Raw genomic sequence first — 12,386 nt, 5'->3', positions numbered from 1 at the left:
TAGTTGCTCATGTGTTTTAGGTAAAGAAATAGCTAGTGATATGAGGGAAGTGACAGTTGAAAGGATGCCGTGTTAGAAGATAAACAAATGGCTGCTTTGTATTCTGGGCACTAGAAGCAGCTTCTCATTTTCACTTGAGCAAGCTCCTCCTGTCCCAAGTTCTACACAGTGTTTTTTAATATCATGCTTTTCATTTCCACCAGAATTGCAGGGTCACAAAGTAGCTTTTCATTTAGGCTTCTTCAGCATAGATTACCTATCTTCCTCAAGGAGTGCAAGTTAGAATCAACTGAGCTCTTGTAAAAGCCTGCACTGTAGCCAATTTCTCTTCTTGTGAGCCGCCTTTTCTCACTTTTGTTCAGTCTGTATAAAGAGCATCTGGATACAAATCCATGCATGGGATTATGATATGCCTGGACAAAAACAAATGCAAAAAGCCCCTGTGCACAGAAACAATTTGCATTAGTTATTTATGACTCAAACAATATTAACAGGTAAATCTACAATTTCCACACGCCCATACTCCAGTTAATTATTTAACCAAGTAATTAAATCTTGTCCTTTGATGTTTAAAGGATACAGCAATGAATCTTTGGTTAGTACAACTTTCATTCTGTAACATAAATGAAACTGTGAACACTAAATATCTATAAGCAAATGCGACTCACTGCGAGTAGCTTAATTCCTATCAATCCCACCTTTCAGCAGAAACCTAGGATCAACCTAAACTATATAACTGAGGATTAATCTTTTACTTAATTCAGAGCACTCACTGATGGTTTCACTAAGTTGTTCTGGGATTTCTTAGACTGCAAATTCCAGGCACATCAGGCCAGTCATGATTTCTGCACCATCATCTGCTCTGGGAACAGGCGCTCCTGCTAGAAAAACAACTTAAAGTCCACTTTTTTGTCCCTCTCCACTCTTCCCCCTTTTGGTTTTCAACCTTAATGCAAAGCAAGAGTGAGCGATGGCATGTTACTGCACAGGCAGCGTATTCTGAGACACGTGTGCCCTTCCTAATGCCCCCGTGGCTCCCTTTACTGGTGCCACAAGTTGCTAAGGAGTATTCTAATCCGTCTCCTCGCAGTTGCCGCATCGCTGCTGTTTCCAAGGAGCCTGGAAAGTAAGTTTAGGGTCCTTCTGCCAGCATCTGTTCTCCAAGCCGCATTCCTCAGCTCCAGCCAACCTACCTAATTACCCGAGTCGCTAATTGGCGCCAAGCGCACCGCTTATTCACACGCGATGCTTCGGCAGAGCAACAGGAAACGCGCGTTCCTCCGCCCTCAGGAGGCACCCTGCGCCTTGCGGCCGCGATCACACTCGGGCTCCCGCAGCAGCGCAGCCGCACAGCTCAGCGGCGGCACGATGACACGTGGCACCCGCGCGCCGCTGCCCCGCCCTTTTGCGTCAGCTGGCTCCCTCGGATTGGGAGCCTGCTCCAGCCCGGCCAACCAGCTACCGCCAACCGCGGCCACCCGCGACACCCCGCAACCAACCCGCTACGGGCCCCGCGGCCCGCCCCTGGCGGGGCTCTCCGCTCCACATGACCCGCCGCGAGGCGTGCCCCCAGCCCCTCCTCGGCGGCGGCGCGGGTCACGTGGCTCCGCCGCTGTCGCCGACGTCACCGCGTGAGGGCGGCGGAGGGAGAGACCGACGGTGGGCAAGGCGGGCTGGGGGCGGGGCACGGCGGCGCGGAGGGAGGGGCCGGCGGGGGCGGGGCCGGCGGGGGCGGGGCCAGCGGCGGCCTGTAGCAGGCGCCGTCGCCGCTGAGTGACAGACGACGCCCGGGTACGGGAGTTTGCGGTGGCGCTGGAGCCGCAGCTCGCGCCCCTGCTACCGTCTCTCTCTGTGTCCCCCCTCAGGCCGCGGCGCCATCCCGTGTTATGAGGCGGTCCTGAGGGCGGCGGCGGCGGCGGCCAGTGCAGCCCGGCGCGGCCCGGCAGGGTGACGGCGTCTCGGTTCGCCTCGCCGGCCAAACCCATGACTACGGCAAACTGCGGCGCCGCCGATGAGTTCGACTTCAGGCTGATCTTCGGGGAGGACGGGCAGCCGGGCCCCGGACCGCCGCTGGGGCCTGCAGGTGCGCTCCTCATCTGCAGCTTGGTCGCCGCAGCTGCCCTCCCGCTGGGCCGGGGAGCGGGGTCCGCTTTCGGTTTGCTGTTTTCCTCAGGGCGAGAGCGGGGAGGGTTGGGGCGGACGGCGCCGTCATTCCTTACTTAGGCTGCGACCGCCTCACGGCTCCTCGAGCCGCCCGCCGCCGCTACAAGTTTATGTGGGAAAAGAGACCCTAGAGCGGGAGTCTCGTCGGAGGAGCCGCTCCAGGCGCGGTGCCTTGGCGGGAGGGCGTGTTGGATCGGGTGGGCCTGGCCCCCTCCCCGCAAACCGGCGTCTTCTCGTCCCGCGCAGGTAGCGGCGGGGACCCGCCCGCGATCTCCCTGGGTGCCGGTTCCGGCGGCCCCGCAGGGTTTGGGGAGCGTGCCGTTAAACTTGGCACAGGGCATGGAGCGACAAGACTAATGGGGCTGCACTAGAAACTTGTCGGGGCTCTGAGATGGAAAGTTTCGACCGAGGTGTTCCCCGTACGAAAAGCATCGTAGTTACTCCAGTGTGTGCTTACAAACTTTGTCTACGTACGTGTGTATACGTGTGGATGGGCAAAAACACGGCGCGTGGAATGTGATGGCTATTGGCGTCCCTATGGACAGGTACATACACGTATTTCAGAGGGTTTTCGTTTTATTCTGTTTTGTAATGTTGAAGCCTGAAACTCCCTTTTAAAACAACTCGTATTTCTCTAAACCGCAGAAAATGAAGTATTGCTTGCAAATCATGATGTAGAGAATAAGCCAGCTGTGCCGTCTATAGCTAGACCAGACCTCTATGGCTGCATGCTGGTTTTTCTGACCTACTTGAAATAAGTATTAATCGGTAATGCACTATCTTAAGTCTAACTGGGTAGATGATAAGGTAGCTCTGAAACATGACTGTACAGGCTAAGTGTTGCAGCCATGTTGTTTTGTTCACTGACTTGGTTGTCTGCAGAAGTTGGTTGGAAAACAGATCAGTTTGACACAGTCTGTGTGTAATCCAACGTGGACAATCAGGATGGATTTCTTACAAAATCTCTAACTGACTTGATGCTGTGATTTACAGATTCTGTCAGATAAGGAGAGATTTCTTTTGCCTGTTTTCCAGTTTAGTAGATAGTGTTGTTGGAAAGAGGGGTTGAGTTCTGCTGGCTAAATAAATGCATTACAGGACTGCAGGAAAACAATGATGAATGTTAACAAATTACAACAAAAGTAATTCTGACACCCCTGTTCTTTTCATATAACATTAGTGGTCTGAGCTGTGCTTCTCTCTCAATGATAGATGAGAGCGAGGAAGAAGTTGCTGAGGAAATGAAATACTAGTAATACTCAATTCACTTCTTTAATACTTGTATTTTGGTACCCTTCCTTAACAAGCAGTTCAGATACTACACTGAATGTAGGGAATTTTCCATGCTTGATAAAATCAAACGATTTTTAAGGCAAATTTGAAGCTGTGATATTCAGGTCTGTTTGCTGGAGCTTTCAGTAATAAATCCATCATCTGTGTCTCTAACTCAGTAATTCCACTGGTTTGCAGAATACTGGAGATGGTTTCGCCTGCTGTGCACAGATGTGGCCTTCAGAGGCAAGGATTAGAATAGATCTCTGCCTTCAAGTATCCTACTAAACGGATTGCCAGAGTTTAGCTGTTGGTTCTGCCCATGTATTTTACATACAAAGAGCTAGACTGCATACAAGAAAGGAGTTCTCCCTCTTCTAAGTATATTAGTTAGATGAACAAAAGTTCCTGCATGTCCCTAAAGCATATATTGAATAATTGCTTATCACTGATGATGTTTATTGTGCAGCAAAGTAAGCATAAGTGCATTTTTTTTAATGTATGATAATAATAAAACATGCAGATCATAGAGGAAGTTTCTGAATTTGAAATAAATAAATACGAAAATTACTGAGTCTTCCATGATCATGGAGAACACTTGACACTTTCTCATGTTTTGTGCTGTATCTCTAGAAGTTTGGAATTGGCATCCTTGTTGAAGAAGTGTCTAGTACAAAGTTCTTGTGTAAATAACACGGAAATCTACATTAATGCTTTCATTTATGCTTAGATTACTGCAGTGTTCTGAGAATTTTATTCTTTTTTTATATGAGAATATATAATATATATTTTATCTTTAACTGTTTTTTAATCAGAAGCAAGAAAAAGTGAGCTATTCTTCCGTTTCCTTTACTATACTTTTGATTTCTGAACTACTAAGAAAATGCTAGTGTAGGCAATAGATTACACTTCTTATGACATTAAAAGAACAGTAAGAGAAATTAAATTAACTGGAATTCTGAGTTATTATGCAGGGCAATTTCAGACAATTGTAGGGTAGCAGAACTAACATACTTAGTTTTGTGCTGAATGGCAGAAATGGAGACTAATGTTCTGCAGTAATGCTTGTGTGCTTGGTCTGAACGTTGTAGCTTGTGCTGCAGAGAGGAATGCATGAAAGGTGGTTTAAGGATGTTGAAAGTCTGTACTTTAATACTGCAATCTTTGCACGATCCTTTTCTGACAAAATAATTGAGGCCCCCAGTGCCCAAAAGTAGAATTTATTTGAGATGCCACCAAGTTTGGCCTTTTTAATGAAGAGATTTTGAGGATGTAATATGTGACATTGGAATGATTTAACTGGAATGATGCTCCCATCCCCTTTACACTCAGTTTTGCAATACTGTACAGTATTTTGGGAATTTTGCCTAGGATTTAAGCATTAAGCAAACTGCATTAAGGTCTTCACACATACTGTTAAAACCTGTTGAAGATGCAGTACACTGTTTAATAGCAAACTGTGCAAAAGAGGAGCAAATACAAGTTGCTGCGATTGTTTCTTTAGCTGAATTTTTATTTTAAGGGTTCATCTTCTAATTCAGCAAAGGGGTTTTTACAGGATAAGGGCCTTTAAAGAACTTGGAGTATGTAGTACTAAGCTGGGAATTCAGGATCTTGTAAGGTTCTGTAACATCCAAAATACAATTTTTGTTGGTGTGTAAAATGAGGACTGACTTAAAATGAGAGGCTGCAAAGTGTTCAATATTCAGAAAAATAATTATTTAATTACTTGCGAAATCCTGACTGCATTATTGATACCGCTGTTTAGAGTTCTGTCTAAAATGTACCTTATTATTTCTGATGAAGTCTTCTAAGAGCAAAGACAGGAAAACAAGAGTACTGTGTGAAATTTCACCCTTTTGTTCTTGTGGAGTAAAGGAGGAGAAATTAATATTATCTTTGAGGAGAAATTAATATTATCTTTTAATATAAGTAATTATCCATGGTTTATTTTGTTTATTTGTTTTTCTATTACATGAGTGCTTTAAAAATACTGATAAAAGTACCCTCCTTGGACTTCTGGTTCATCATGTCTGGTTTATTTTCTTGGAAACTGGAAGAAGCTGAAAAAGGGGTTCTGTGTATTTCCTGTGACTTAATATATGGTTAAGTAATACTATGTAGTAATCTTGTTACAGATGAGCCTTACAATCTCTCTTATTTTTCTCCTGAACAGTATGGTATGAAAAGTATTAAGAATATCCTCATTCTGTAATGAATTTAGTGACAGTTCAAAACATCTTTGTGAGCTGGAGCCTCGCTCTGGTTAACAACGGTATTCCTGGCTTCCTGGCTTTGGATCTTTAGTTTATTTGAAAACTACTCGTGTTCCTCTCCTTTTTTTTTTTTTTTTTTTTTTTCTTTCCCTTCTGGCTTAGAGCTGTTAGCTTATTGGTTTGAGGCTGTTACTGAATATCAGGATGGAAATACACATTTTGCTGACTGTCAAAATAATATCTGATCTTTTCTTTTGAAGGTTTCTGTGCCAGACCTTCTCTATGAACATGTGAACTGTTGGGCTGCTCAGCAGTTGCCTGCTGCCTATGTGTTAAGCACTCTGAAGTGATAATGGGCGCTGACTTATTTTTTATTTTTATTAGTAGCTAGGGAGAGATCTCTGTAGCAAAACCTAGCACTATAATAGAAATCTTTTAATTCAGATATGTATTAAAAGTCTTAAAATCAATGATTTGTACAGAAATACCACCATGAAACTAGTCTTTACAGATTTGCCTTGATCGTTAATATGTGAAGTATTCTTCACTTTTTCAATGTGTGTTCATGACAGGTATTGCTGGTGGGGATTGCTGGTAGGGAACAGAAAACAGCCTCAGCTGTTTACAAAAGTTTGCAGTATGCTTGTACTTTTTGTTATTATCCCTAAGATGATGATTAAGGTAAGCAATACTAAGAAAGCCGAGTTGTGGTAGGAAAGAGAGGAGGCTCATAATTGGACTGAGTGGAAAATCAAGGGCTGGATGCTGGCAGTAATTGTGGACTTGAGGTGTGAGCTGAATGAGGGTTGCTCATTCATTTTTGTGATCACATACTTCTGATCCAGAACTGCTACAAAGTTTGCTTTCCTTAACTGAGCAAAAAAAACCTCGTGAGATATGTTCTTCCGAACTCTTTTTAATGGATGACTTTGCACACTTACGTGGTTCACCTGGAGTATTAATCCTTTTTTTGAAGGCTTTTTATTCTGTTTTGATTTAGTTGCCTATATAAATGGGTAAGAGACAGTCTTACCACAAAATGGTAACTGTGTGGTTAGTATGTATAATTTGAGCTATCCAGACAAATACAGCAGTCTGTGCTGGTCTGTAAACCTTTGCTATACAAAGAGTGCTCACAAGGATCAACTGGTGCAACTATGAGAAAGGAATAAACAGACAAGTTGCTGGAGTTTGTTTCTTTTCTTTCTCCCTTAGACATAAATGATACTTTTTAACAGAAATGTTTGTTTATTATTTAGATATTGATAGGAACCACCATGTGAGGGAAATATAGTTGCTATCATTTTATTTTGCAAGCCAGCGGATGCTGGTGTCTGTGCATGTAAAAGATTGACACAATGTAAATCAGCACTGGAGTGTGGTTATATAATCTGTTGATGGAGGGGAGGAGGCAAAACCAAACAGCTGCATTTGGCCAAACATAGAGGGTCTGTGACAAGAACCTTGTGACTTCAGCATAGCTTGGACAGTCACTGAGGGAGAACCAGAGGAAAATGTGTGTTGAAGTAAAATCTGGTGTCAGTGAAATCAGAATTGCCTGGCCATTGAGGCTAGCAGATTAAGGTCTAACTAGGAAGCTGATGTGTTTGTATATATTGTGGGTTTTTTACACTGAATGAAGTTTTGCTTGTTTGGATAAAGCTTGGCCAGTAGGAGACCATTTGGGAAAATACCAAATCCTCTTGTGTGCCCTTGTGAAGCAGTTGCAGTTGCACCTGACCTAATTTAATAACTTTTATGGTTTGGCATAGGGTTCTTGAGTCACTATATAGTGCCTCGAGAATCACTGTCGTGAGTCTGTATGTAGTGCAGGAATTTGAAAATTACCTCTAGTTTAACAAAGTTTCACTTATGTTTAAATTTATAGTTGCACCTAACCTTCTGTCCTCGTCTCTCCCATGTGAATTATGGGCATAGTGCAAATGAATCCTGAGCTGTGATGTGGGAGATGAGCAGGACACAAAAGCATTTGTGCTAATGCTTTTATCTTACATACTTGTGAAAATTAGAAAGAAGCTCTTTCTTTCTTCAAAGTAGCCCTCTGCTTAAAGCTTGATGGTCTTTTTCCTATTGTGTTGTACAGCTGAAAGCAGTTTATCATGTCCCACCTGAATAGTGGCCAAATAAGTCATGTTGCTGTGAATGAGTGAGAAGTGAGAGTAGAATGGGCCTGGGTCAATGCTAAGCAGCAGTTTGGCTGTTCACAGCAGCTTGGCTGTTCACAGCCGTGATATAAATATGGGAGTTGTTGCCCAAAGCTGCCCTGGTGGGCCAGGGAAGTATGTGGAGAAGATTTGGCAGGAAGCCCAGCCTGTAAAACAACATCCAAGTCCTTGCATTTGTCCAGGCATGCCATGAGCAGTTCAAATGACAGTGGAATTTAAGATGAGTGATCAGTAAGGCTAAGTAGAATTACAAGGCAGGAGTAAGCTTATTAACAAAGCCACATTCTCTTCTACCTTTAGTACACCCATCTGTGAGTATTCTTGTGAAATACTCGCAAAATAGAACATTTAGAAAATTGTGGAACTGTTCATTCAGGGAAGACCAGTTTAAGTGTGAAGAACTGCAGAACTGGTTGATAAGCAAGTGTTTGGGCTGGGTTGTGGCCTGCAGATCTCATGAGTTAACCAAACAGCTGAACTTAATCACTTACTTGGCTCTTCTGATTAAATGTACTGGTGGCATTGAATGCTTATAGTTATTTTTCTGACGAAGGACGATAGATGTGATAAAAGAGAAGATACTTTTGTTAGTTTTCTTTGAGAGGCCCAGTCCTCATTTTTGTGTGCCTGGGGGAAAGAATCAACTTTCTGGGGATCTGACTACAAACCCATGATCTAACAGCAATAAATTCATGAAAATAGAACTTTGGGTTTGTGTTGTGTTACTGGTTTGTCTGTTTGGATTTTTATTTGTTTAGGGTTTTATTTTGTTTCTGTTTGTTTGTTTTAAGAGAAACAAACTTCATTTGAAGCTGCATAAATTATGTTTGTAGGTAGAAATGTGAACAGATACAGCTAATTTATTACTCCCAGAAATTTAGAATTATATTATTCATATTAATATTCAGATTAATAGGAATTGCGTGTTTAAAAAATGGCTCTCAGACTGAGTTTTGAAGATTAGTCATCACTCGTAAAAATGAGAAATGTTTTTAACATAGCAAAATTGCTGGATGGCGTTGAATTGTTCTGGGTTCTTTCTGACAGGTTGGTGGAGAGAGTTATTTTTGAAATCTCATAAATATTCCTCTTTGGACTTAATTTATAGGTCCTTTCAAACTGTTATCTTTCCATTTTCTTTATGAGGTTATTCAAGATTGCAGGGAGCAAATGATTTTCAATTCACTGCTTATTGAGAATCTTCATGTTTTAGTGGCTGATAACTTTGCTTTTTGGAACAATTGCTGGGAGAAATATTTTTTTAATCCCAGGTTTTACTTTTCTTAAAGGGCTTTGGTAAATAGAATAAATGGGAAGACCACTTAAATTGTGTGATAGGCAGCATTTGTACTGTGCTGGAAGAGAATAGATTTGTGACTGTAGTTGGGGTAGGGCACAGACTGTTACCTTCTAACTGAAGTTGCTTTGCAGAGTAACCTTTCATACCTAAAATGAAAGCATACACTAAAAACAGAATGAGAAGCTGGTAATAGTCATGGTGCATTTATTAACCATTAATGACAATGATTCACTGCTCTTGATATGGGCTGAAATAATGTCTATAATAATTTATAACTACTCACATTGATCTTAGATGCTTTCTAGTGGTTATTCCTTGCATCAGAAACACAAAGTTGATGAGATGTAATAACTCTAAGATTACAAAAGTCTTTAACAGTGTCATTTGGGATAAGTGTACTCAAGTGACAAGGCCACAAGAGAATGTGTGGTTTAATCCAAAGAACCACTCAGAAAATCTGTCAACGTCTTGTGTGTTGCATAGCTTCTTTAAATTAGGACAATGTCTGTATTTTGTCAGTATAATTTGTCAGATTTATGCATTTGAGAGCAAATGTTCACATCTTTCAAACTGCTTAGCTTTTCTAATTGGGGCAGGGGATTGGGCTGCTTCGGTACAGTATGTGGTGATACCTCCAATCCTGCTGGAATAAACTCAAGCTATTTAGGACTGTGAAGAGATGCAAAGTTTCAGGACTTGCATGTGGCACAGTTGTGAGGCATGCTAATGTGGTCTCCTTTATACTTTGGAGGGTTATTCTGAAAGTTGCTGGAAACATGCTGTTAGTGCTCGGCTTCCCTTTTCTCATTTGGCTGTTTGATTCCTCTTTCTCCCTGTTAATGCTTTCTGTGTCAATCTTAGCAAAGTGAATTCAAGGTGTTTCTGATTCTACACTCATGTGAGCAGCTGGGAAAACAGGAAAGTTTCATATTATCATTCTGGCTCATTTCAGCCCTTTGATTTACAGAGAGCCTTTGAGTTTCATGCACCTAAAGTACGCATTAAAGCTATATTATGAAATACGTTGGTGAAAGGTGTAATGTTAATGATTTGAAGTACTGAATTAACTGTGTGTAGAATTGCCTGCTGTGGAATAATTTGCCCTTTCGCATGTTGTAAGACAGTGGCAGAAGTACAGTGTAATTTTGCTGAAGTGTGAAGAGTTCCCCCACTAGTTTGTTCAGACACTATCAATACCAGTTTCAGCATCTGTGTCATGCTCTGTTTGGTAAACAGAGGCATGCCTCCATTTCAGTCTCCCCTCCTCTTACTGTGTAAGCCTCTCCCCACTCAAACTTCTTGCCTTGGCTTCTTGCATTCTCTTTCTACCAGTTTTCACAAAGACCTATGCTTATGTCACCACACTGTCCCATAAACTAAAATACCCACTTTCTTGCACATTCTTGTGTTCCGTTTGCTATGGCCCTTCTTACACATTCCAATCTTGGAAACTTGGGTTCTGCTTAGCGCTTGGTTCAGGTCTGGAGCAGACTGTAAACCTGGAGGTGTGTCTATAGAGCTACAGGTTGCATTAGCAAGCTCGTTGGTGTTAGAAGTTGATCAGTAGCAAAGGTATTCACGTAGGTAGGTAGGTAGGTGAGGATTGCAGTTTATAGGTAAAGCATAAACCCGAACTTTAAATAACTAGAGAGCCTTTTATGGAGTCTGTTAGTTTTGCCCCCACAAAGGAAGAGTTAGATTGTGAATGATAAACTGGCCTTCAGTGCCAAGAATCTAGACAAACCTTTGGCTGGCAGCTACAGCACATGATTCCCTTGTTCTCATCAATCATTATTTGTCTAATGTCCTCACTTACCTTCATGATCAGCCTTCTTCCTGTGAGTCAGGCACAACATGCCAGTTGTTTTGAATTGCTCAGTTTTCTTTGAATTCCCATGTCTATACATACCAGATGCTCGGGGATTGCAGGAGTGCAGTCACAGTCACAGTATGCTAGAGATTGGAAGGGACCTCAAAAGATCATCTAGTCCAATCCCCCTGCCAGAGCAGGAACACCTAGATAATATTACACAGGAATGTGTCCAGGCAAGTTTTGAATGTCTCCAGGGAAGGAGACTCCACAACCTCCCTGGGCAGCCTGTTCCAGTGTTCTGTCACCCTCACTGAGAAGTTTCTTCTCAAGTTTAAGTGGAACCTCTTGTGTTCCAGTTTGTACCCATTACCCCTCGTCCTGTCATTGTTTGCCACTGAGTAGAGCCTGGCTCCATCCTCGTGACACTCCCCCTTTATATATTTATATACACTAATAAGGTCACCCCTCAGTCTCCTCCAAACTATAGAGACCCAGCTCCCTCAGTCTTTCCTCGTAAGGGAGATGCCCCACTCCCTTAATCTTCTTAGTTGCCCTGCGCTGGACTCTTTTGTCCTTTCACAAATTCTAACAACTGATCCTATAAAATAATGTACTTCATCTACCAAATAGCAGTGACAAATAGGCTGTTAATACTGTGTGTTAGTAACCGCTGCATGGATGTCTTGTGTCATTTTAAGAATCTAAGGCTGTAGTGTATTTCTTCGTATCTCTGAACTACTAGGGTTGTGTTAAGCTGAGTGTCTTTCTAACGCTGAATGGCAAATTAGGCTTTATCAAACTGGAGGGCACCATCTTCCGTGAAATAATGTGCCCTCTTGAATGACATATTCATAGAGAAAATAAGGAGACAAAGATAAGCCTGTAGAACTTACAGATTTTTTTTAGGTAGAAAGTAAATATTTTTCTTTTTTAACCTGTTATGATTATTAAGGATTAATCCTTAAATACTGAACCACAAGCTGTGTAAAGTTTTCATTTACAGATGTGCTTCATGATCAAGCTAGAACACCAGCAGAGCTGGAGGAGGCACCGCTATAAGCATTGCCTAACACTTCCACTTGCTACTTTCTGTTCTTGTAACTGAACTTAGAATGACTAATTCTTGTTGAACCATACAGTTACAAGCTGGATTTTTTTTACCTGTTTTGTATGTCATTTTTTATCAACGTATCTCAGGCATTCTGCTATGAAAGATTACAAGTACTTACTTTTTTTTTAAAAAGGAATAAACCTCAACTGAGTAACTACGATTTGCTGCAACAAAAATACATTATTTTCTGAAATATGCTTTGTAGCTTAAGGAGGTGCATTTGACTTTTCATGTGTATTTAGTCTGTTTTTCTTACATACCAAATAAAATTTCATGACTGTTACTTCCCTATTTGGAAAGGAGTGAGGGTAGTTGCTGCTGAAAA

General features: G+C 42.0%; 1 protein-coding gene across 2 annotated transcripts in view; it reads left to right on the top strand.

The window, feature by feature from the left end:
- The first annotated feature begins 1,850 nt into the window (after nucleotides 1–1,850).
- Nucleotides 1,851–12,386, top strand: part of NFATC3 (nuclear factor of activated T cells 3) — a 73,013-nt gene continuing 62,477 nt past the window's right edge. For both annotated transcript variants that reach the window (XM_061469027.1, XM_061469026.1), the window contains exon 1: nucleotides 1,851–2,083. In XM_061469027.1, coding sequence (XP_061325011.1) covers nucleotides 1,984–2,083 — 100 coding nt within the window. In that variant the 5' untranslated portion in view covers nucleotides 1,851–1,983. The remainder of the gene's footprint in view (nucleotides 2,084–12,386) is intronic.

The sequence above is a fragment of the Pezoporus flaviventris genome, unplaced genomic scaffold (genome assembly GCF_033815535.1).
Source record: "Pezoporus flaviventris isolate CSIRO_AGI_PZ_B2104156 unplaced genomic scaffold, CSIRO_AGI_Pfla_v1 ptg000054l, whole genome shotgun sequence".
In the NCBI taxonomy this organism is placed as follows: domain Eukaryota; kingdom Metazoa; phylum Chordata; class Aves; order Psittaciformes; family Psittacidae; genus Pezoporus; species Pezoporus flaviventris.
Note: the sequence above shows the minus strand (reverse complement) of the source record. Positions and strands in the feature narration are given on the sequence as shown.